We start from the raw sequence: 24,348 nt of genomic DNA, 5'->3' as shown, positions 1-24,348 counted from the left end.
CTGCCCGCCGGACTGCCCCGCCGACAACCGCCGGTCGCCGCGCAGCCCGCCGGGAAGCCGAGGCCCGCCCTCGCCGCCCCGAACTCCAACCCCCACAAGGCCCTGCGGCGCCGGTGCCTCCGAGGACCCGTAGCGGCCCCGCGCACGGCCTGTCGGGAAGCTCGGCTTGCCCCTGGCGCAAGGAATGGTGGGAGCTGAAGTCCGCTCAAAGCCTGCGCTCCCCACCGCCAGCGCCCTAACCAGCGGCTCGATTTCCTGCCTTCCCACCAGCACCGCCCTACACCCCCCCCAACCCCCACCCCGTCCCCGCCTTAGTCTCACGACCCCGAGATCCCGCCCGCCGCCCCTCCCACCGGGACGTGGCTCCCCGAGGGTAGGGCGCCAGGCCCAGGTTGTGCTCGTATTTATTTGCCCGGTGGACTGCGCGTGTCCCAGGACCTCGGAGACTCTGGGCCAGCCTTCTTGCAGCACTACCTGAGCACGTGACGGGAGAGCCCCGCACAGCAGGAAGGGTACCCCCACGGTTCACCCCATGCGGGCACCAAAGAACCAAGCAACTGCTGCTGACCCCGGCAAACGCCTTCCTTGCGGTATTCAGGTCTCTAACCGCCAACGCTCGCTGCCTCTGCGCTGCCCCGGTGCTCGCCCTGTCCCGCACCCGCACCCCAGCCCCGGGAGCCAATAAGCACAAGACCACTGTCAGACAGGGACGGTCAGGGCCAGCAGCACCTGCACCTTTATCCACAGGTTGGGCGGCCGGGCCCGAGATACCATTGAATCACTCTATAAAACCCAGAGGAAACAAGGAAAAAGTGCGAGTCCAGGGAATGGGGCCGAGGTCATGCAGAGAGGTCACTGTTATCAAAACGCTCCTGGTCATACACTTCAGCCACCACCTTGCGGCCAGCAAACCAGCGCCCATTGAGGGCCTGGATGGCCTTGTGAGTCTCAGAGGCTACGGAAAACTCCACAAAAATCTTGACAATGATCTCCGCGTCCTCCTCCTCGCCCTGCTTCTCTTGGTAGATGATGACACGGTTGACGGCACCGAACTTGCCACACTCCTCGGTCACCTCCCCTTCCAGGTCATCATCGATATCCTTGGGGTCCACCATGTTGCGCAGGACCATCACTGTGGACTGTGGCGGGGACAGCTGAGAGCTGTGGCTGGCTGGACCGCCCCGCCCCGCCCCGCCCCACCCCACCGCCCCGGTGGCCCACCTCCTGCTTGCGAAGGAGCTTCTGCATCACCATGTGGCGGGCGCTGCTGCCGGAGATGCTCATGTGCTCCTGCTCACTCAGCATCTCCGGCCGCTCCGACTCGGGAAACAGCTCCTCCTCCTCCTTCTCCTTCTTGGGCTCCAGGAGACCAAGTGTAGGAGGACTGGCCAGGATGGGATTCACCACACCCACAGAGGGGATGGTGACCGGAATGGGAGGCCGGGCCGGGGTCACACCTGCAGCAAAGCCACCGAGTCAACAGTCACTTCCCCCACCTCCCTCCATTCCCAGGAAGGAGCATGGCTGAACTGCCCTGGGGCGCAGGGGGCCCAAGGGGACAAAGCAGCTCGTTAAGGACAGCTAAAGGCATCAAGCCCAGAGGAGCAGCAGTGGAAGGAGGGAAGCCTTGACCCACCCAGGCTCACCTGTGATGACTCCTGGGGCCTGAGCAGCCATGACGGCCTGGGGTAGAGCCCCCAGGGGCTGGGCCAGAGTCAGTGCAGGGGACACCAGTCCAGGAGTGGCTAGGGTACCCAATACCGCTGCTCCAGCCACTGCTTCCTGCAACCAAGAAAGCCACCGTGCTTAGTCCCAGATCTGGCAGCCTCCACTCAAGACCACTAAAAGGGCCAGTCCCCATAGGACCAGGGGTCCTAGTGCCCACTACTGAACCACATAATTGCACCAATCCTTACCTGAGCTGTGATCTTGGCTGTGGCTGCAGCTGCGGCCACGGCAGCAGCTGGCGGGAGGCCTCCAGGTGTGGCCGGTGTAAGCAGGGGCATGGGGGGTGTGACAGCCTTGCCCACCCGCAAGTACTGGCCCCCCAGGTCAAAAAGGTTCATGGAAGACACGGCATCCTGGGACGATTGGGCTTTCTCATATTCTGCAGAGCAGGAGCGCAGTGAGGGCCAGCCTTGGGGTTGGGGTGTGGGGGAAGGGGGCTTTACCACCCCCCCACCTTCCCAAACTCACCAATGAAGCCATAGCCCTTGTGCTTGCCAGTCGTGGGGTCCCGAGCCAGCGTGCAGGATTTGATCTTGCCAAAGGCCTCAAACACGCTCTTGATGTCATCATCCGAGAGGTCCTGGTGCACGGAAGCCACATAGATGCGGTTGAAGGCTCGCGCCTCCTCGGCCAGCTGGTCTATGATGGGCTGAGCCTGCCCTATGTTGCTGGGTCTGCCCACCTAGGGGAGAGACAGGAGACAAAAAGCCCTCAGTCAGTCTAGGCTGGCTGACTGGACACAGAACACGCTGCACACTGGCCCCAAGGTCCCCTCCCCAGCCCTCACCTTGATGTTCCTGCCTCCCAGCATCACGGAATTCATCTGCTCCAAGGCCAGCTGGGCGGCTTCTGGGACCTCATACTCCACAAACGCAAAACCCTGGACATAGAAATGTGCAGTTAGGCTGGAAGAGTGCAAGGCAGGGGCGAGGTGGCAGACAGACTCTCACCTTATGCTTCATGGTGACAGAGTCCCAGGACATGTCAATGCTCTTGATGGGCCCAAAGGGGGCGAACGCCTGGCGGATGGTGTCCTCCCCCAGCTCGTAGTAGATGGAGCCCACGTAGACCCGGCACATGATGGCCAGTGCCCGCTGCCGCTGAGCCGCCATCTGGAGCACGAACAAGGGGAGAGAAAGCCACTGGCCTGTGAGGGGTGGCAAGACTCTGGGCAGCCCCTTCCCCTCCTGGCCCACCCCCAACCCCCACCCCGCTCTGCTGTGGGGAGGGCTCCCCACGCGGTGGTGTGATGCAGGGTCCGCCCCTGCAGTCAGGGTGGCGGGGGTCGGCAAGACCCCACCCCAGGAAGGAAAGTGAGGTCTGAAGGCAGGAAATGGACACACCCTGGCCCACTCAGGTCCCAGGCAGACTGACAGCACAGCTGACAGGTGGTCGGAAGGCAGGGCTGCAAGCCCTCCAATCTGGGGCCGGGCACCTGGGTGGGCTGGGAGGTCCTCCCAGGGTCCTGGCCATGCACTCAGACAGAGAGGGAAGGGGGAGCCGCCAGGCTGCAGGGACACTGGTGTGAGGCGAGAAAGGGGGCAAAAGACAGGGCAGCTACTGCCCAGAAGAGACCCCAGGGAGGAAGTGAGGAGCCCAGTCAGGGACTCCCTGGAGAGAAGACCAGCAGCACCGCTCACGAAGCCCCAGTGCCTTGAACCCTCACAGAAAAGGGCTGCTGGTCCCTGGGAGCATCACGAGGGAGCGAAGCCACCAAGAGGAGACGCCCCAGGGTCCACGCGGGCGGGCACCACCGCCTCCATGCTGGGGCCCCCAGGCGCTCGAGGAGACACTCCCACCCGGCCACCTCAGACAACAGGCCTCGCAGGCAGCGCCCCAGAGCCACTTGCCATGGGGCACTGGGGGGAGACCACAGGCCCAGGGCAGGCCATGGAGACGGGGCCCTGGCTCCAGCCCTTCAGCGGGGGACCCCCACACCCTCCTGAGGTTCCCCATAACCAGAGGCTGGCTTCTTTCTTCAGATATGCCAACCGGTCTACTACTGGCCAGGCCCCCACATCCCGCCAAGAGGAGCCTAAAAATAAGGCTCATGTCCCCCAGACAGGATCCCCTCCTCAAACTATGCTCCCAACAAAGAGGCCTCAGGCTTCCTGTCTAGATCAAGGACTGTCCCCCCCAATACTTATGTCCCCTCTCGCGCCGGGTGCCCCAGATGTGAGACCAGCTGCCCCTGGGGTCAAAGTTCTCCAGGACAGGAGCATGTCTCCTCTTCAGTGTGGGCTCCCCAACAGTGGGGGTGCCCAGAGCCCCCTGCCTGACCTGCTCCCACAGACAGATGCTTCCTAGAGAGGACACGGGGTCTGTCTGGCCCCCGAGGACAGGACCGCGTGTCCCCTGTGAGAACTCATGCCCAGGGATGGCCCCCAGGGAAGGCCACGTTTCCCCCTCAGACTCCCAGGGGGCCTGGCCACCTCCTCAGCCTGCCTCTGGGGGCGGGAGGGGCATCTCCTCCCCACACTCCTCTGCTGACAGCAGCCGGGGCCATGGCCACCACCTGCTCCCTGCCCGCGTGGACTCTGCCCCTTGCTGACAGCCAGGGCACGGCCCAATCCTGCTCCTTCCCTCTCTCCTTCACTTGGGTCCCCCCAGCCTCCACCCCCTCCCTCCGTCCCCCCTCCAGGGTTTGATGGGGCCGTGAGTTAAGACCCTTCTCTCCTCGGGCACCTGACCCCAGCCAGGAGCCCGAGCAGCCTGGAGCCCGGCGGAGCTGGAGGCCTGGTGGCACACCCGATGTGTGCAGGCGGCACGGGTGCGGGGGGCCTGGCGCGGGCAGCTGCCCTCCTGGCCGGCTGCCCTCCGCAGTTACCTGGCCGGTTAGTTTTAAGGCGGGCCCTCAGAGCAGATGCAGGCCTCCCCAGGAGCGGTCCCGGGGTGGGTGCCCCCCACACCACTGGCCCCGCCGCGCCTGGCGCTCTGCTGCGCGCGTCCTGAGCTGGCGGGCAGGGCCGGCCACGGGGAGCAAGGTCCCCAGCACACGGGCGCACTGCCCCCCTCTAGCCCTGACTAAGGACATGAGCCCCGGAAGAAGTGAGCATGTCTATTGACCGATTGCAAAGGTGAGAGAGGATCTCCAAAGCCCATTGTCACTGCTGCCATCTGAAAGACAGTAAAGACAGAGTTCAGTCTGTTGGAGCCGAGCAGTCTCCGCTCTCGTCACACCTCACGCAGACAGCGGCAAGGCCCGGAGTCCCCGCCCTGCCAGGAGGCCCGCCTGCCTTCCCACACTGCCGGGCACCTGGCCGGCCACTGGCACCTGCCCAGGGGGGCCTCAGAGCCCCAGGTGCCCCGCCCCGCAGCCTGGCCGGCAGGGGCAAGAAGGAAGGGGAGGAGGAGGAGGAGGAGGAGGGGGGGAGGGAGGGGAGGAGCGGACGGAGCACAGTCAAGAGCCAGGCACCCCCGGCAGCGTGAATGTTTTGCGGGCTGGGCGGGGTGCAGGAGGCTCAAGGCCCAGGCCTGTCGGCTTCACCCTGTCCTCTTCCCCCATGGCCATGGCCGCCTCTGGCCACAAGCCTAGAGCAGGGCCCTGGGGAGGCGTCCCCAGCCTGTCCTCTCAATCCTGGGCCCCGAGCCGCTGGACTGGACTCTGCAGGGGCAGGGGCCTGACCACTCTTATCTGAGGCCATGGAGGTGGGGAGAAACGCCCCTCGGGGCTACACCATCAGCCTCGCAGCCGGGCACACGGCTCGGGGGTGACCCAAGGCCACAGTCTGAAGTCCGAGAAGAGGAGCCTACTGGGGAAGGGCAGGGGCGCAGGGCTACAGAAGAGGGTTGGCAGGGGCCGTGGGCTCTCAACAGGTGGGTAGGGTTGGGCCACTTGTGCCTTAGGGAGGAACCCGGGGGTCCCAAGGAGTCCTTGAGAAACGGAGCACCACAACACCTGGCGGGGATGGCCGCAGGCATGAGAGGAGGAGAGAGGCGGCGGGGTGGCGGGCGGGAGGGTGGCTCACCTGCAGGTTGGTAAGCTGCTGCTGCTGGTGGGCGATGGTCTGCTTCACCAGCACGCTCTTGATGCTCTGCTCCATGGCGTACTTCTTGGCCTGCGAGAGAAGGCGGTGAGGAGCACTGGGGGGCCCGCCTTCGGGGAGATGGGCCTTCCTCCACCCCCGAAGGGGTCCCCTGCCGTGGAGCCCCAGGAGGGACATGCTCACCTTCTGGAGGGCCTCCTGCTGCTCAGGCGTCAGGGGAGGCAGTCCCAGCTTCGCGGCTGTGCCCTGCCCGTTCTCCATCTTGATGGAGTCTGTCCCCTGCAGACGGGAGCAGGGAGATGGCTGAGAGCAAGTCCCCGACGGCCCTCCCGTGGCCCCAGGCCCACCCCGCCCTCTGCCCGACCACTGCGCATGGCCTGCAGCTCAGTCCATCTCCAGGAGTCACTGGTAAGACACACATCAAAACAGACAGGCACCTTGGGGTTGGGACCCTTGGCCCACCCAGAGCAGCTACAGGACCCAGGCCCATCTGGAGTCACCAAGACAAGCAAGGAGCAGTCAGAGGAGCCCAGCCTTCATGGCAAGCCCAAGCCCAGAGCCTCCGGCTCAAGTTGCACAGGAGAGCTGGCCGGCACTGGCCTCCCAGACAAGGGGAGGGCCAGGGCTCTCTGGATGTTCTGGGATGACCCACTCCTGGGCTGCCTGGCCCCCAGGTCTCTGACAACATCTCAGGGCCAGAGACTCGGCTTCCCTGCTAGGGACCAGTTCCAGGGACCACTCAAAAGAGCAAGTCTGGGAGGCGCCCTCCCAGCACAACTGCAGACAGTGCCCCACCCCCATCCCTGCACACCATCCGGAGACCTGAACTTGCTCTCCCAGCCCACCTCACCAAACTTCTCCCTGGGCTATGCTTAGCACCCTGGTAAGAGAAGCCAGAAACAGGCCCACCGTGAGGGAACAGAAATGGACAGCCGCCAACATGCTAGGCGAGCACAGTGACAAGGAGATGCTCTGGGGGTGACAGGCCCAGCCTGCTGAGGACCAGGGTGGATGCTACTAGGAGTGCAGGCATGCCCTCTACTGAAAGGCATTTCTAAGCTGCTGGTCGGGGAAGGACACAGCCATGTGAGCGGGAGGAGCATGTGTGCGGGGGCTCGGAGCACACCTGCCTAGTCACTAGTCGCTGGGTGGCCAGCAACCGTCTAGACTGGGGATTCTCCAACCCCCAGCACGAAGCCTCGGGAGGAACAGCAGGGACAAGAGGAAGGCCCCCAGCACAGGCGTGACGGGCAACCACAGAGAGAGACACAAAGGCAGCAGGAAGGGGCTGGTGACCCAGACCCTAAGAACCACCCTCCTGACCGGCTGCAGTGCTAGGTTTCTAGCACAGGGTCAAAGGGCGGGAAGCCCGGGCAGCCGCTCCTCTGGCAGTGCAGTCTGGCCCCTGCACGGCGGTTCTCTCGGCCTGCCCGCCAGCCCAGAGCCCAGTTCTCCTCAGTGGGAAAGAGGCACGAGAGCCGGGGCCACGGCACCAGAGCAGGCCGTTACCATGGTGATCAATGCCAGCTCCCCTCAGCCCCTCAGAAACTTCTCAATCTCCTCTTTGTCTTGAGAAACAAAAAGCCCTTCTCCTACCCACCAATGGCTGGCTATCTAGCCAGCCAGGGTCGGGAAGGGCTGGCTAAAGGGACACCCTGGCCCCTCTGCCCATCAGCTTCAGCCCCCATAGCTTCCTAGGATCCAGGCTGCATACCACAGCCCTCCCCAGGCATGCTGGGCACCTGGCCCCAACAGCCCACAGGCCATTCTGCTGAGGCCCTGCCCAGTCCTCTGGAGGCAGGCACTGCCATGCAAAAGCATAAAGAACCTTCTTACCCGAAAACACCAAGGTCCAGCCCTCCACCCCCACCCCACAGGTCTAGCAATCAGCACTGGCTGAGACCCTCCAGGCCGACCCTGAAGTTGAAGCCCCAGACCTGTGCTCTGACCTGCACAGGGGTCCGCGTTCATGTTTTACTTAAGAGATCTGAAGGGAAACTCTATTTCTAGCTCCTAACGCCACCCTGCACGTTCTGAACGACACGTCCACCCTCCTGTATGACACCAACGGTGAAAGGCACGCACTGCCCGAGGTTCGGGCCCACCTGACCACAGCCACCATCTGCCTGGAATCTGAAAATACGTGAGGCGAGGACGCCAAGTGGATGCGGAGAGGAGGAGGCTGGAGCCAGGAGGGAGGCTGGGTGGCAAGGGGGCAGGGCAGGGTCTCTGCCCAGAAGGCAGAGTCCCCAGGGCTCCTCCCGCTCCCACCCCCCAGCCAGGTCTCTCTGGGCCCAGGGACACGCAGGCAGGCAGGCAGGCAGGCGGGCGGGCGGGCAGGCGGGCGGGCGGGCGGGCCTGAGGGCAAGAACGCTTAAGGGCAGTACCTGTGGAGGTTTCCATTTGTCTCCCGCTGCCACCACTGCCGCCGCCGCCGCTGCTGCCGGCTCGGACCCCCCTCCTTGCTGGCCATTGACCTGCTGCAGGCAGGAAGGAGACGGTGTGACAACATTCACAAGACTCAAGTACCCAGGCCCTCGCTCATCTTCCCTGGTTCAGAGCTGGACTCTGCGAGGATCAGCAAGGAGCCAGCTCTGACCTCGCCCCGGGCCTTCCTGCAGCTGCCCCTCCACACCTTACCCTGCCCAGTCCACTCCTCCAGCACACCTGCCGTTGCCCAGGGCCCAGGCCCAAGGGGCTGGCCGGGAGAAACCAGAGCAGAGGCTGGGGCAGCCCCAGGCTGGCAGTAAGTCCTCGGAAAGAGAGCATGGAGAGCTGAGCTGTGCTCCTGCCCCGCCCCCGGTCAACAAAAGGCGCTTACTCCTGGGCCAAGAGCAGCCCTCTGGCCACACAGGAAAAGACAACCAGGACCACGGGTGGCCCTCTCCCCTCCAGAGGCGGACAGAGGCACCTCGCTAGCAGCCTGTACACATACTGGGTCAGCCCACACCTCAGTCTCAGTCCCGAGGCCCCTCTTGAAGACGGCTCTGAGGAGGACTGCCCTCTGACTGGCAGGGCCAGGCTGCGGGTCTGCCCTGTAGGCCTCCCCTATACCTCCACCCCCTGCACACTGTCCAGGGCTGTCTAACTCAGGGCAGGTGAGAGTTTGGCCACATCTAGAGGGGCCAAGGAGCACTTGGTGTGAAGCTAGCCCAATGGCAGAAGGTGGGCAACATCATGAAAGTAAGGGTTTTAGTGGAAGGGCCCTGAAATTTCCCCACCATCTCAGAAGCCACACGGCAGGAACCCACTCCCAACTCAAGCCTAAGACCCACACACATCTAGAACACAGACAACAGCCATGCCCACCCTCAAGGCGCCAAGCACGAAGCCAAAGAAAGGCTGGGCTGACCTGGCCAGAGCATGTCTCAGGTACTCCAGCCTCAAAGGAAAGACAGCAGCACAAGCCTGACTGCACTAGAGATGTGGCCAGTGGGCATGGAAGCTGCGGCCCACCCAGCACTGCTCCTTCCCTGGAACCCCTGTGAAACCGGATCACTGCTGTGAGCCATGAAACCATGCTCCAGAGACAGAGAAAGGAAAGGGGGGCCCTTCTGATACAGGTGCTACCCAGTGGGTACTTGGCATCTGGGGAGAGGGTCTGGCTTTGCTCCAAGTGCCCTGGCAGCCCCCAGAACACACCAGAGCAGAGCCTGTCTCGCAAAATCCCAACAAGAGGTAACTTCAGGTCTGGGCATGTAATCCAATCTCTTGACCCCTGTGAACTGGGTCAACTTGAGGGCACATGTATAGATGATTTCCCACTCACCCAAATCAGTGCAGCAGCCAACAGGAGCCAGGACAGTGCTGAGACCAGAGACGGCTCAGAAGACGCTTCGCGGGGAAATTCAGTCCACCAGGGACTCACCAAGGACAGCCGACCCCAGGGAATTCATGGCAGAAACAATGTCCCCAGTCCCACAGAGCCTACGGCTCTGTTCTAAGCAGATGCTAAGAAAACTTAGAGGAAACTGCCCTTCATCATTACAGCTAGTCTTACGCTGTCCTCCAGCTGTGAATACAGCAGGCCACAGTCACAAAGCACGCCAGCACCAGGCAGCAGCGCCTTGAGGGGTGCAAACTCCCTCTGGCGGATGTGTGTGGGGTGGGGTGGGGTGCAGTGCAGCCCCAAGATTCTGGGGCCCAAACCCCTGTGCTGCCATTAATCAATAGCCCAGGGCAAAAGGATCATTTCCATTAGAAAACCAGAAAAATCAAGGAATTATGTAACGCCTCCAAGCTTCAGGCTCGTCAGGCCTGTCTCCTGGGGCAGGCAGGAAGATTCAGCAAGTGGCCAGCTCCATATACAATGCATAAGGCAAGCCCTGCACATGGCCAGCGATCCACAGGTTTCAGTGATTTTTTTTGTATTATTACAACATCCAGAATCAAGTCCTCACAGCAGGGCTCGTGCAGGACACTGCCTCCCATCTGGTCAGTCCCCTTCACGTGGCGCCATGCTATCCATAGCACAGGCAGCTTCTGTGCAGGGCACTGCGGATGCACGAAAAGCAAGGCAAGAGATGCCAGCCAGCCCCGACACGAGGTGGTTTCTGTAGCACAAGCCCTAAGAAGAAAACCAAGCACAGGGTGGGAGAGAAGGAGTGTGAGGGCCCCGAGGCCACAGCAGCAGGGACAGGTTCTCGGTGAGGTGACAGGCAAGCTGGGACCCACAGGAGAAAAACAAGCACCTTCACCTCTGGGAAGGTGAGAGAGTCCAGTGCTCTTGCCAGATGGAACCCCTAGGACAATGGTTCCAAGGAGGAGTGAGCCCAGGTGTCAGAGGAAGGGCCTGTGGCCTGTTTCTGCAGTGACCAGGTGGAAGGCACACAAAAGTTAGAAGAGGCTCTTCTGTATCTTTCTGGGTTCTTCCCCCGGAGATCACTGTCCACCAAATGCAGCGCCACTCACCCCACCTCCGGCAAGAGCCAAAGACACAGCTTAGGGCAGCAAACCAGCACTCCTCAGCATGCGCAGACCAGAAGATGGAGAAGCTTTTGCTATGCCCCTGAAGCACTGCAGGGAACCAGTGACTCTTCTAGAAACCTACTATTCCTTCGAAAGGTTACAGGAGGAATGTGTTAGGCCAGACTGGACCTCACTCCCACAAGCTGATAAGGTAAATCTGGGCCTTTACAGTTTGTATATGCATATTAACATACATTCATTAACCTCCTGTGGAGAAGGAAATAGCAACCCTCTCCAGTATTCTTGCCTGGAGACTCCCAGGGATGGGGGAGCCTGGTGGGCTGCCGCCTATGGGGTCGCACAGAGTCGGACACGACTGAAGCCAACTTAGCAGCAGCAGCATTAACCTGAAGAGGATTCAGACAGGGCAGTGAAGACCCTTGTTAAAAAGCCCAGCTTCTAAGGTTCAGACCCAGCGCGCACATCCACCTCCACTGTGACACCACCAGTGTCAGGCCCTGTGCCACAGCCAAGCTGGGCCCCCTGAGCAAGGCTGGGGTGTGGTGCTGATGCAGGTCTGGGGGTGCTCGGGGACTTGAGGCCTCCACTCTCACTGGTCTCTGCTCCTCCTACACCTTCCCAGGAGTTCTGGTCCTTGTCTTCAAGCCTCGCTCTCCATCATCTTAAAACTCTGGTGACTTAAGACAGTCACCAAGGCCTCCACCTTCACCTCTCGTCTCTCTAATGCCCCTGTCACAAAGGTGGTTACTCCTGTGGCTTCAGCAGGAAGCAGGATATGGCACAAAGAGGACAGTGAAGTTAGCCAGATCTGAGACTCCCACACCAGGCCCCTCTCATAGCCTGGGGCCGCTCTCTCCCTGGGCGTCAGTTTCTGTCCCAGTGACACAGGTTCGCCCCCCTGTGACTATCAGAGCCTGAGGGGGGCAGTCTAAACACACCCGCTGACCCTCGGATCTCCCCTATCAGTCCAACCTCCCGCCACATGCCTCTCGAACAAACCCCAGCACATCAGACTGAGTTGCGGAGGGGTGGGTAAATAAAGGGATGAAGTTCCCTGTGAGGGTCCCTGAGGGGACTCAGTGGCACAAGTCTGGGAGGAGGAAAAGTGAAGGGAGACTTCCCCAAGGAAGTGCTGTGTGAGGAGAGGCTGTCCACCTGTACTTAGCGCTCCTTGTGGCTGAGGACTAAGCAAGGCAGCAGAGATGCCTGCACCCGCCCTAACACTTCAGGCACCCTGAGTGGAAACTGGTCTCCAGTGCCCAGCAGACGGCGGAACACGGCAAGACTGTCTCTCGTTCCCTACTGTTCCCCCAAGCCCTCGCATAGCACTCGGGACAATATGACCGCTCAGGATACGTGTAACGAGAGATGTAATGAGAGACCTCGTCTTCCCTTCCTGAGTAGGACGGAATCCCAGTTGGCTGGAGACCTCTTCTCCGCTGGGCATCAGCACAGAGCAGATTCACAGCTGTGTACTAAAGAAGCGAAGGCCTCCCTCCTCACCAGGCCCGACCCCGTCCTACAGGCCCCCGCACACCCTGCGGCCCCTCCACGCTGGAGGGGGAGACGCCACGCTTCCACGGTGCTCCGCCTTCAAGTCGGGGATACAAGCTCACAACGTCGGCAGAGGGGAACGACTACAGTCTGGCCCCGCCCGACCGCACCGCGAAGAGACCCGGCTCGGCACACGGCACGGTCGCCAACCCCCCCCCCCGTCCCCGGGCCCAATTCCCGTCAAAACCAGCCGCACCCGGGGACACAGCCACGCCAGGTCCTCCCGCGCCGGCTGCCGGAAGTTGCAGTCTGCGGGCCGGAAACTGCGGCCGCAGGCCGGCCCCCCTCCCCTCGCGCCCGCCCCGCCCCCGCCTCGCGCGACCGAAGGCCGCAGAAGCTCGCACTGGGCTCCGGAGCGGCCGCCACGTCCCAGAGGGACCCTCGGCACCCTGGCCGGGCCACCTATCTGCTCCCGCGGTCTGAGCGGCGGCCCGCGGTCACCGGGGTCTCACTTACTAGCGCTATGGTCGCCGTCGCCATCTTGTTCCCGTCGCGGCCGCCGCGCGCGCCACACGCTTCGGTTTCTTCCGCGGTCTCGCGCGATCTAGGCGCCGGCGGAGGCGCTCTCAAGAGAACGGAACTCTCGCGATTAAAGGCCCTTTCCCCAGCGACGTGGAAGGAAAAAGGAACGCGCTTCCGGTGCGGGGAGGAACAGTTAACGCTCCGGGAAGGGCGCGCGGAAGGGGCGGGGGCGGGGCGGGGGCGCGCCCGGCCGCCCCGCCTCCGCGCGCCGCCAGCACCGCCCTCCGCCGGCCAGTTAGCGTCCCAGGTCGCTCCTCCCCTCTTCTCTCACGGCCGCCTTCCCGTCGCTGCTCGGTTTTTCTGTCTCCTTTACAGGAAAACCCGAGGCCGGGCACAGACAGCCGGATCCTTTCTAGAGCTCCAAGAATCGCCTTTTTTCGGACTCAGATTTGGAGATGCCTCTTTGCATCGTATCTCTGAATGCGCCTACCAATGCATGGTGTGTTCCCTGTTATGGTCGCATTTTCTTTTTCCAAATGATTCAGAAAACAGTAGTGCATTTTAAAACTGATAGCGTCCTAGAGCCACCGACGTAACAGTCTGTAGAACTGCAACCCAAGAGACAGGCTTCCGAACCAATCCCCTGGGAAGGGTATGCACTCAGTCCCCTTAGTTCTGAACTATAAAGTTCCAGGTGTCCATCCCTGGCGTTGAGCTGCCCTGGACGTTTATTGCATGCCACACCCAGTCCCAAGACCCTCAGTGAAGCTCAGTGAAGCCCTGAGGTTGTCAGCTTAGCAACTTTAGCCTGCCTGAGGTAGCAAAGTGTCTTCTCCAAAGAGGCAGGTCTCTGCTCAACCCTGGGAGAGTTAGTATGAAATACAGACACTCTGTTTAAACACAACAATATTTTACTCATTTACCTTTCCTCTAAAATGATAAGAAAGAGTGCTTCGTTCAGTCATGTCTAACTCTGCGACCCTATGGACTGTAGTCCACCAGGCTCCTGTGTCCATGGGATTCTCCAGGCAAGAATACTGGAGTGGCAGGGCTCGCCAGGCATGGACCCCAGCCTGCCGGGGCCCAGGCCCTGGCTTTGCCCAGCTGAGCACTCCGGTCAGGAAAATAAAAAAATAAAAGAACTTGAATGAACTTTAAAAAAAAAAAAAAAAAAATACTGGAGTGGGTTGCCATTTCCTACTCCAGGGCATCTTCCTAACCCAGGGATCGAACTCTTACCTCATGTCTCCTGCATTGGCAGGCAGATTCTTTACCTCTAGCGCCATCTGGGGAGGTTGTGCCACCCCAATTTATAAAGGAAGAAACCCCCAAAGACAAAGAGGTGGAATGTTGTGGAGCTGGAGGAGGGTGGACAGCAGGGGCTGCTTTAGCATCCTGGAGGTCGGGGTCCAACAGATGGTTCATGTGAGTGCAGTCATGACAAGGAGGAGACAAGATCTGCGTCCCTACTGGCAGCGACTGAGAGGTGAGTTCCAGCAGAGGCACACTTGGAGGGCCTGCCTGTTCTGAAAGTGGGGGAAAACATGAGATTCCTGCCTTTCTGCCACCTCCACCCCTGGCTCCCCAATCATGTGCCACTCACAGTCCTCAAAGAGAAGAGCCCATCTCTGCAAGAGCTCCCAACACACACACACACACACACACACACACACAAAAGACTGGCCATTGGGAGGTGGGCAGGAGAATGACCTGGCTGCATCCTTGACCTCAAAGCTCACAAGGCAATAAGCCCCAACCACTAAGAATCAATGTGACTGGGCAACCCAGGAACACCAGACACCCAAGGGAGAGGAAAACTGGAAAAGGAAAAGGGACTCAGAAGGAATAGAGCCAATAAAGAGGCCAGAGACGAAGGAAAAAAGAAAAGCTGAAACTATATCCTCAGAGATATAGGATGTTGCATCAAAAAACATGAACAAGATGCTGTAAAGAAAAACATTAAGCCAGTGAGAAAGAGCAGTTACAAATGAAAAATATGAGAGGAAAAGGAACAGTTAAACAGAGAAGTTGCAAGATAAAGTTGAAATCTTCCAGAATGTATAACAATAAAACCATATATCTAGAAAACAGACAATGGAGTACTGTCACGCTCGTCAGCTGGTGCCTCAGAGGCCTCCGTAACAGAGGGGTGGGCTGCGACTGGGAACTGTCAACATATTCAATATCCAATGATAAACCATAGTGGAAGAGAATACAGAAAAAAAATCACTTTGCTGTAAAGGCATAATTAACACAACATTATAAACTGCTATACTTCAAAAAAAAATAATGGAAGAGAGAGAAGGTCTACATCAGGATCTCAGATGAGGCCATGCTTGTGTCAGAAAGCGAAGAATTAAAGAGCCTCTTGATTGAAGGTGAAAGAGGAGAGTGAAAAAGCTGGCTTAAAACTCAACATTCAAAAAACTAAAATCATGGCATCCGGTTCCATCACTTCATGGTAAATAGATGGGGAAACAATGGAAACACTGACAGACTTTATTTTCTTGGGCTCCACAATCACTCTGGACTGGACGATGACTGCAGCCATGAAATTAAAAGACGCTTGCTCCTTGGAAGAAAAGCAATGACAAACCTAGACAGTGTATTAAAAAGCAGAGACATTACTTTGCCTGCAAAGGTCCAGACAGTCAAAGCTATGGTTTTTCCAGTAGTCATGTACTGATCTGAGAGCTGGAAAATGAAAAGGGCTGAGCGCCAAAGAACTGATGCCTTTGAACTGTAGTGCTGGAGAAGACTGAGTCCCTTGGGCAGCAAGGAGATCAAACCAGTCAATCCTAAAGGAAATCAGTCCTGAATATTCATTGGAGGGACTGATGCTGAAGCTGAAGATCCAATACTTTGGCCACCTGATGCAAAGAGCCGCCTCATTTGAAAAGACCCTGATGCGGGGAAAGATTGAAGGCAGGAGGAGAAGGGGACGACAGGATGAGATGATTGGATGGCATCAGTGACTCAATGGGCATGAGTTTGAGCAAACTCTGGGAGATGGTGATGGACAGGAAGGCCTGGCGTGCTGCAGTCCATGGGGTCACAAAGAGTTGGACACAACTGAGTGACTGAACAACAACATCAGGACACATCGTTGGTAATTTCCAAAGCATTCAGGTAAAGAAAAGATCCAGAGAGAAGACATCGCAAAGGTCAGAACTCAGAAAAGCATGGGAATCCTTGGGACTAGAAGCCCAACTTTGTACCTAGTTACACGAACAAGCAGATGTGAGAGTAGTGAGGGCAAACTGCAGACTCCGTAACTGAATCAAGGAAGAGGAAATCATGGGCTCCAGCGGAGAGAAAGGAGGTGCTCCAGGATGCTCGTGAAGTCGCAGCCCATGCTGACAGCCGGGGCAGTTGGCAGGATGAGAGGTCCAGGAAAAGATGGAAATAGCAGTTATGCAACAAATCCAAAGTTTGAGAGGAGGTTCACACTTCTGCAGGAAAATCTAGGGAGGAATTAATGACATACATGGAAAACTAAGCCCCCCAAAAGGCAATGATTAACTGCAGGGAAAACAAAAGGTTGTGCAAGAAAGCAAATATTTTCCTAGGACACCTCGTTCTCTGCTGAGACCTGTGGGAGTGAAGCTGTAATAGTGTGCCCATCACATTGAGATGGCACTGTGTCAAGGGACTGAGGCCAGTGGCCTCCCTTCCCCCAGAGGACACCAGCAGGTGACACATAATGTAGAAAAACCAATGAAAAGCAGTGAAAGCATGTGTGCATGTCCTTGTGAAACATGCATATTAAATGCCTGAAGAAACAGCTAAGAGAGTTGAATTTGCAAAGGATCAGAGTTAGGCATTGTATTTATTAGTTATTTATTATTGGCCTAAAAAAATTCCATTTTTAAAATAATACGTTTGTCACTTTGAAGAGCTAAAAGTTAAAATGAAAACCTCAACAGACATTAAATGAAGCAGTGCTAGTACTGATCCTTTTGAGTTCAGTTTAATCTCTGGCACAATCTGTTATGCATTGGACACTCCCAACTGTTTCAGACGATGCAAAATCAGACAGCTTGGCATCAGGATTTCCAAGTAGATGTGTAAGTTATTTTAAAGCGTAACTTTAAACTGAAAGATCTAAGAACTTGAATAATTTTGTAGAGTACTGAAACATTTAAAATAACTTGAGATTCACCGTATTTGTACATGGAATGTATTTGACTTGTCTTGGTAAGGGGTGTTGGTTTGGGGTTTTGGTTGGGGTGACGTGGCAGGTGGGATGACAAAGATGTCCGTGTCCTAACCGCCAGAACCTGGGAATATTACTTTACTTGGTGAAAAGTATTTTGCACATATGATTAAGATTAAGGACCATGAGATGGGAGATTATCCCGGATTATCCAGGTGGACCCAACCTAACCACATGAAGCTTTCCTGGCTGCAGAAAACCAGACACACAGTTCAGGAGAAAGATTCAATGCGATGTTTCTGGCTTTGAAGATGGAGGAAGAGGCCATGAGCCAAGGGATCTGGCAGCCTCCAGAAGCTGAGAATGGCCTTCAGTTTAAGCAGGCATGGGAATGGGAACCTTGGCCCCATCGCTGCAAGGAACTGAATTCCTGCCCAGTGCCCCATGTGCTCCTGACACCTGCAGGCCGACAACCTGAAGGAGTAGGAAATGGTTTCTCCCCAAGAACCTCCAGAAAGGAGTGACAACACCTTGATGTTAGTCTGATGGGATCTGCGCCAGATTTCTGACCACAGAACTAATGTGTTGGTTTAAGCCACTGAGTTTCTGGTAAAGACCTACAGCAACAACAGAGAACTAATACAGTGGTAGGCTTTTCTTGTTTGACATTTCAAACACTTAGAAACCTGCACGGGCTAAATTTATACATGCGGTTTTAAATGTTCAAGAGTGATTAACTACATTTGCAAATGGAAGGGGCGCTGATATCCCCAGGACCCAGGGAGGTAGCACGAGTTGGGGGAGGCTGGGGAGGAGCAGGGAGGGCATCCCACACGGACCACTCCGGCCAGGGAACTTGGACAGAGAACAGCCCTTTGTGGGGGTTGCAGGAGCCAGAGAGGGGCTCGGAAGTGGGTCTGCCCTGGATGGGGGGCGGGGGCAAGAGCCACAGGAGCTTCCAGGTCATGACCCCGCCCCTCGCCTAGCATGGTGCCCGACAGCTGCAGGTGCTTTACCATCAGTTTAAGGTGGTGGTTCCTCGTGTGGGTCAGTGGCACCAACTTGCAATGGAGTGTTTCCCTGGGCGCACAGCTGTCCAGGGCTGACCCCCACCCCTCAGCCCCCAGCACTATGCGTGGTTCCCTGTGGGGCAGCCCCTTCATGACCACACAGCCAGGAAATTGTGGAAGCTGGCTGCACGGGGCATCCTGCTCCTAAGGACATGCAGCAGCTAACCTGTCCCCCAGCGCCGGCTCCCTCACCCCGGTGGGCCCGACCCCGCCACCCTCAGCCCCACCCCAGGGCTGCAGGGAGCTATGCGAGGGGAGGTTCTCACTAGCAGGCACAAAGGCAGACAGAGACCCTGGTTCCCCACCCAACTGCAGGGGCCAATGCCAAGCTTCCCCAGGGAGCCAGGAGGTCGGCTTCCAGGGGGCTTGGGGCCCTGAGGTGCGAGGATCAAGGTCACGGCTGAGCTCCACGGTACTTGAGGAAGGTGCTGTCCAGGAAGGCAGCCAGCTTCAACCGATCGTCCTGCAGGATGGGAGGGAGGCATGGGGGACGGAGGGGCGAGGCCCACCCTGCCGCCCTCCCAGGCTGGCCACACCTGGCCCGCACACCTCACCTCGTGGACGAAGCCGTAGTGTACCAGCTCAGCAGCCAGGTCTTGGGCACTGTCGGCTGCGGCAGGGGAGGCGGGGGCGTGAGACCCGCAGTGCTGCCCACCTGCTCCCACCCCCACCCGGGGGCCACCTCCACCCCCTGGCCTACTTGGGAGCAGGTCGTAGGTGAGCTGCCGATGCAGCCGGTCCTCCAGCACCAGGAGCAGAGTGAGCTGAGGAGGCGGAGGCAGGAGGGTGTGGTGGGCTCGCAGTCGGGCCTGTCCCTCTTCTCCCGCACCCGGTGTCTCTGCCGGCGGCAGCCCCCCCCACCCCCAAGCTCACGTGCCAGCGCGCCTGGTCCTCGCTCCTCTCCAGGTTACACTGCATCTGGATCACCTGCGGGGAAGATGCAGGCCAAGGTCACTCAAAGGCTAGACCTCAACCTCTGGCAGCAAGGGTAGATGCTGCCTCAAAGGGGCCGGGCAGGGGTAGTAAAGACCAGAGATGGGAAAAATCTCTAAGGGCAAACTAGAAAGCACATCTCACTGCTAGGAGCCTGCCAAGTTAAGGAAACTTTGAGAGGGGTAGATGCTGAAGCTGGAAGATGCTTTAGGATGTTTTCACAGGTGGAGAGGACACCTGGACAAGCTGTGGGAAGGGGAGGAAGAGCGAGCTCCTCAGGGACAGAACAGCGGAGCCCAAGATGCCAGCAAGACCAGGCCTCAGAGTGGGGGCTGAGAACCCCCACCTGTGCCCCCACCCATAACAAGAATTCTGGCTGCACTGTGGAGGGAAGCCAGCGGCAGGCGATCAGGCAAGGGGCTGGTGCAACATCCTGGTGGGGAACAGAGTAAGCCTAGATCAGGGCAGTAACCATAGAGACACACCCAAGGCCGGAGCCACAGCCTCTGGAGACCAGTGGGTGTAGACATGGAGAGGGAGAGGGGCTGAGGCTGCCCAGGAGGCCCCTGGCCAGGGGGGAGCCTTGCAGGAGGAGGGGCCAGGGGAATCCCAGGACCTGAGGGCCCTGGAGGAGACACCAGGGCACAGATGTCAGGGAATCCTCAGGCCAAGGAGGGGGGTCAGAGCGGTGGCGTGTGTGGGGCAAGGGTCTGCAGGAGCCTTTCCCTGCGGAGCCTCTGGGAGAGGGGTGTATCTCAGCTTGTACTACTGCCCCCAGGCTCCACAGGGTGATCAGTCAGGACTTGGCCTCTGGCAGCCTAGAAGAGAGCTGGTCTGGAAGACTTGAAGCCCCTGGTAAGAGAGCCCGTCTGGGCAGTGGGCAGACCTGTGCAGCAGGGGTGGAAGCTTACCTTTCTGGTCTCTGAGTCAAAAGGCTCTGGTGTCGGGGTCTTGGCCTTCGGGGCTTCCTCGGGGGGCGGGGCCAGCACACGGGGCAGCCCCAGGGGCCGGGCAGCAGCAAAGTTCATCAGCGGGTAGATCCCATTCCTGGGGACACAGCGCAGGCTGGTGCCGGCTGGGGGCTCAGGCCCGACAGTTGCCCCTCCCCAGGCTCACTCCAGCCCTCACCTGACGTCCTCCAGGAACTTGTCGAGCTCTAAGCAGGAGACTTCTGAGTACCTGGCGTGGGTGTAAGAAGAACGTGAGGATGGCTGGCCCGGCCAGTGGGGCATGGCTGGCCGGGGGGGAGCAGGGAGGCCTCTGGCCTGCAGGTCACTCACCGCCACTGTAGTGGGGGCCGGGGGGGCCGGGGGATCTCCGCCAGGACCGCGTGCGGGTCCATCGCCTTGGTCTTTTCCTCCACCACATTCTCAGGCATGAGGTCTGTGGGCCGCGGGAGCACACAGGCGGCAGGCCCTGAAGCATGGGGTCCTGCCAGGCCTCCTTCCGCAGCCCGACCACAGGCCCTGGCCCGCCCCCAGGCCGACCTGCCCCTCACACTGGTGCTGGATGAAGCAGTGGGCAGCCAGAAGCTTCAGCGAGTGCACCTCGAACAGCACGCGGTGGAAGAGGAGGCTGTGGGCAGAGGGCCGGCAGGCAGGGTCCCGGGCCAGGCAGGAGAGGATGAACTCCTGTGGACAGGGGGTGGAAGTGGGTGCAGCTTCTCTGCTCTCGCCCCAAGCCCCTGGGAGCCTTCATGCAGCTTCCGGCACAGGGAGAGGCATCCTGTTAGCCGCCAGGCCAGGACCTGGTTCTTCAAACAGGACAGTGAAGTCTTCCCAGGGCCTGGAGCTGCCTGTGCTTTCCTTCCAGTAGGCACCCCCACCCCAGTTTCTGTGGGGGGCTGGCACTGTCATCCCCAAGTGACAGATGAAGGCTGCACGCTGAGGATGGACACCAGCCCCTGCCTTGGAGCCCAGGACTGGGCAGAGCGCTGGCAGATCAGCCTGGGCCCCTGAGGTCAGAGAGGCCCAGCCTGAGCCCACCTGCCTGCCCTACTTCTGGTGCTGCAGGCCAAGCCCGGCTCTGCAGATGGCCTTGAGGGGTGCCTCCCTTGCCCCACATGCAGGCCCTCACTGCCTCTGGGTCCATCCTGGCCCCACGTCTGTCTCAGTCCCACCCGGGCCCCACCACTCGCAGAGGCCGTGGGTTAAGCCAGGTAGTCGCTGAAGTCTGGCCACAGAGGTTGTGGCTGCAGCTTCGGAGCATATGCCCTCTGCCCCCACCCACCTTGCACCCGGCATCCTCTCAACCTGTCTCCTGAAAGCTCACAGGCAGGGCCGTGGAGTCGGGCAGACCTAGATGCACACTGGCTCCACCATTCACATTAAAGGCTCTCTGAACCTGTTTCTTTATAAAACTGGCATAAACACTGCACCCACACTGAGAGCATCTCTGTGCTCAGGATGTGCCCTCATGCCATAAGGTCTGCCCTGCAACACACCTGCCTGGTAAGGCCCTCTTTGCAAGGGAAGGGCTGGTGCAGAGGGCCTGGCTCTGACCTGTGCCATCTGCACGCCTGCCTGAGGTCCCTCACTGCCCAGCCTGGAACACTGACAGCCAACTCACAGGGGCAGGGCGTGTTGCTTACCCGCATGTTGGGGTCACTCAGCGAGTGCCTGGCACGAGTGATGGCCTCCTCTGTGACCCGGGTGTCCCCATTGGCCTGGATTTCCAGGACAGCCATCTGGGGGGCAGGGCAAGGTCAGGCAGGGGGAAGGGATGGGTGGGGTTGGGGGAGCTAGCTGGGAGGAGGACCCCAGTCTACACTGGGTTAGTACCTCTAATGCGCACATCCCAAAGGAGAAGATGTCCACAGCAGTGCCATCAGCAACCTCTGAAAGAGGAGAGCAGGTCAGGATGGGTAAGGCGGATGTGGGGGGCAGGGTGGGGGCCTCCTGGATTCACCTCCATACTCTGGCGGGAAGAAGTGCAGGTTCCGAGGTTCCTCCCGCTCAACACGGATGGGACTTCGAAGATCATCGGGGAGCGCTATGGGAGAGCAGGGGGTGAGCAGACCAGGCCTCTCCACCGCCCTCCATACCCCAGAGTCCCCACGCACCATTGGAGAAGATCCGGTGCCACACTGAGCCGGTCCCCACGGGGAGAAAGTGCAGGCGTCAACGTGATGGGGTGCGCAGCATCATCGGCCCTGTGTTCCCAACAGGTCCCGCCCAGCCCGGCCTCCCCTGTGCCTCCCCGCCGACCCCTCCTCCCTGCTGCCCCCTCCACCCCGCCAGCACCGGAGCCAATCTTGATGAGGCCGTTGTGCTGGATGAAGATGGTGTCACTGGTCAGGTTCCCGTGGATGATGGGGGGGCTGCAGGCGTGCAGGAAGCTGGGAGGAGGAGAGAGCCGGTGGAGCTGGGTCAGGGGTGCCAGGAGGCAGGGTGTGCGGGGGAGATCACAGGCAGGTGTTAGGGCAAGCCCAGGCCCTCACCTGAGTGCAGACAGGATCTGTGTGCACCAGCGCTTCCAGGCCTGGCGGTGGACAGACTCCATGAGGTGGGCTCCAAAAGGCCGCTGGGCCTGGGCCATCTGGCCCAGCCCTGCCCCGTGCCCCTCACCATCTCTGTCCCAACAGCACCCGGACCCCAGCCTGGCCCTGACCCATGCCAGCCCACTTGCATACCCTGGCATTCATGGCCTTGTGGTTCTTCTTGGTCTTTTTCAGGAATTGCTTGAGGCTACCTGACGACACGTACTCTGTGATGAAGATGACCTGCAAGGCGGCAAACTCACGGGCTCCACCAACAGTGGGTGCCCACTCCCACCCCACCCACTGGTGCCCCACCACCCCATGGCCCACCCAGGGGCTCACCCGCGCTCGGGACTCTGAGGCATCCAGCCAGTACTTGTGCAGCTTGACGATATTGGGGTGGTCTACCAGCGCCAGCTGCTCAAACATGGTCTGGATCTTCTCCTGGGAAAGGGGGGTACAGTCACCAGGATGATGGGGGGGTGAGGGGGGTGGGGCAGCAGGCCTTACCTCGTGGACCAAGAAGGCCTTCCTGTCAGCGAAGTGCAGCTCGTTCCACACCACCTCCACCCCCTCCTCAGTGTCCATGGCCAGGAACGTGCTCTGGACCCCCGGCATGTTTCCCTGATTCACCTGGAGGTGGGGGTGGCGGGGCATGAGTGAGGTGGTCGGGGGAGCTCAGTCCCTGCTCACATCCTATCCACCAGCCGGAGGGTGTGAGGCAGGCACTGGCGCTCCAGGGAGAAGCTGGGAACCCAGGAGCAGAGGCGTGGTATCCTGGGGCTGGGTTGTGGAGATTTGGGGCATGCTTTGGGTTTTTTTGAGGATGGTTCCCAGGAGGCTAACAGGTGGTCTCAGAGGCATGGGGAGGTGGTCTCGAGAGACTGGCCCTCAAGGAAGAGGGGATTTCTCACCAGGGCGTGGGGGCCAGGCTAAAGGAGTGCGAGCACGCATCGAGGAGGCCGTCTGCGCGAGGCTTTGGGCAGCTTCTCGGCCTCCTGGCTCGCCCAGAGTGCGCACGGCCCCGCGTGGCCCCAGGACCCCTCCGCCCAAGGTGGGCGGCGATCAGCCCCGCCCCGCTGTGCCCACCTGCTCCCGCCGCTTCTGCCAGCGGCCGCACGGGCTCTCTTCCAGAATATCGCTCTCGTCCTCACTCTCGTCCTCTCGTTCCCGCTCCCGGCCCCGCCTCGGCACCAGCTCCGGGGCCGCCATGGCTCGGCCGGTCCAGGCCACCGCCCTACGCGCGATCAGCCGCCCAGCGCCGCCGCCGCTCTCCGCCCGTCCTGGCCCCGCGCCCAGACGCCCAGCTGGAAGCGGAGCTGTTGCCACCACCCCTTCGAGCCCCCACCCTGGTTCTGGGAATTGGGAGGCGCGGGCACGCGGCCGGCCCGGGGGGTGGAGCCCGCCTGCCCCGCCGAAGCCGCCTCCCCGGGCCGGAGCCGAAGCTGAGGCTCCACGTACAAGGCAGAGCCCTCGCCGCGGCCCGCGGAAGCCCCACCTGTCCCCGCCCCGAGCCCCACCGTGTGGAGCCCCGCCCCCTGCCCCGCCACACCCACTAAGGCCCTGCCCACTGTATCTCGGGCCCCGCCCTCCAGTCAACAGCCCCGCCCCTCCAGAGGCCCCGCCCGCCTGGGTCCCAGTCAGCTTCTGCTGGGACGCGCAGCTCTCGGCCCAGGGACCAGCCTTAGCCCGGCTACCCGGACGCGGGGGTTTCCGTGGCGGCCTGAGGCCAGATCCTTCGGGGCCTCCCCGAACGCGCGCTGCCCTGCGCGCCCTGGCCCTGCCCAGCTCTGGATGTCGCTCGTACTTCCTGCACCGCATCTGCGCCACACTCCCTCAAGCACATCGGGAAACCTGGCATGGGCCCCAGGCTCCCGCCTTGGGGTGAAGCCAGCGAGGAGCAGGTCGAGGGGCAGCCCGCGCAGCCCGGGGTTGCACCACGAGGGTCCGAGGTCAGGCCACAGAGAAGCGTCCGTCCCTCCTCCCTTAAGGAACACGAGAGGGTCTCTTAAGGTGACAGAAAAATACGCAAATGGTAGACTGTAGTTAGTG

The 24,348-nt window shown here is 60.1% G+C and overlaps 2 protein-coding genes across 8 annotated transcripts; both read right to left on the bottom strand.

Moving 5' to 3' along the window:
- Nucleotides 1-699: 699 nt before the first annotated feature.
- PUF60 (poly(U) binding splicing factor 60) lies at nucleotides 700-12,879 on the bottom strand. Of its 7 annotated transcripts, none has more exons than XM_061123009.1 (12): nucleotides 12,654-12,879; nucleotides 8,102-8,194; nucleotides 5,898-5,993; nucleotides 5,697-5,786; nucleotides 4,795-4,845; nucleotides 2,679-2,840; nucleotides 2,516-2,608; nucleotides 2,197-2,410; nucleotides 1,917-2,107; nucleotides 1,647-1,782; nucleotides 1,222-1,457; nucleotides 700-1,139 (listed from the first exon to the last, which is right to left on the bottom strand). In XM_061123009.1, exons 1-12 carry the CDS (start codon nucleotides 12,675-12,677, stop codon nucleotides 840-842), a joined length of 1,686 nt encoding a protein of 561 aa, XP_060978992.1. In that variant the 5' UTR covers nucleotides 12,678-12,879; the 3' UTR covers nucleotides 700-839. The 7 variants fall into 7 exon arrangements, with proteins under 7 accessions (XP_060978992.1, XP_060978987.1, XP_060978990.1 ...); XM_061123004.1 differs by having other exon boundaries at nucleotides 8,102-8,191; nucleotides 12,654-12,809; XM_061123007.1 differs by lacking the exon at nucleotides 12,654-12,879 and adding an exon at nucleotides 12,394-12,410.
- Nucleotides 12,880-18,132: 5,253 nt separating this feature from the next.
- Nucleotides 18,133-23,734, bottom strand: NRBP2 (nuclear receptor binding protein 2). Its single transcript, XM_061123003.1, has 18 exons — nucleotides 23,386-23,734; nucleotides 22,807-22,929; nucleotides 22,639-22,740; nucleotides 22,450-22,539; nucleotides 22,258-22,298; nucleotides 22,061-22,155; nucleotides 21,880-21,903; nucleotides 21,726-21,809; nucleotides 21,599-21,654; nucleotides 21,409-21,504; nucleotides 20,317-20,449; nucleotides 20,099-20,201; nucleotides 19,947-19,997; nucleotides 19,730-19,865; nucleotides 18,759-18,812; nucleotides 18,586-18,649; nucleotides 18,440-18,495; nucleotides 18,133-18,348 (listed from the first exon to the last, which is right to left on the bottom strand). Exons 1-18 carry the CDS (start codon nucleotides 23,506-23,508, stop codon nucleotides 18,280-18,282), a joined length of 1,500 nt encoding a protein of 499 aa, XP_060978986.1. The 5' UTR covers nucleotides 23,509-23,734; the 3' UTR covers nucleotides 18,133-18,279.
- Nucleotides 23,735-24,348: the final 614 nt, after the last annotated feature.

This window comes from Dama dama, chromosome 21 (assembly GCF_033118175.1).
Source record: "Dama dama isolate Ldn47 chromosome 21, ASM3311817v1, whole genome shotgun sequence".
Lineage (NCBI taxonomy): Eukaryota > Metazoa > Chordata > Mammalia > Artiodactyla > Cervidae > Dama > Dama dama.
The sequence above is the reverse complement of the archived record's forward strand: the minus strand, read 5'-3'. Positions and strand labels throughout refer to the sequence as shown.

What these genes read in the sequence shown, in the direction of transcription:
- NRBP2 (XM_061123003.1), bottom strand. Translation starts at nt 23,508, where the DNA reads ATGGCGGCCCCGGAGCTGGTGCCGAGGCGGGGCCGGGAGCGGGAACGA. An exon ending in TGAGTGACCCCAACATGCGG is followed by an intron (nt 20,450 to 21,408) that starts GTAAGCAACACG and finishes CCCTGTCCACAG; the next exon opens with GAGTTCATCCTCTCCTGCCT. An exon ending in AGGACCAGGCGCGCTGGCAC is followed by an intron (nt 18,650 to 18,758) that starts GTGAGCTTGGGG and finishes CCGCCTCCTCAG; the next exon opens with CTCACTCTGCTCCTGGTGCT.
- PUF60 (XM_061123009.1), bottom strand. Translation starts at nt 12,677, where the DNA reads ATGGCGACGGCGACCATAGCGCTA. An exon ending in AGCAGGAGGCCCTCCAGAAG is followed by an intron (nt 5,787 to 5,897) that starts GTGAGCATGTCC and finishes CTTCTCTCGCAG; the next exon opens with GCCAAGAAGTACGCCATGGA. An exon ending in GGCCCCAGGAGTCATCACAG is followed by an intron (nt 1,458 to 1,646) that starts GTGAGCCTGGGT and finishes GCTTTGCTGCAG; the next exon opens with GTGTGACCCCGGCCCGGCCT.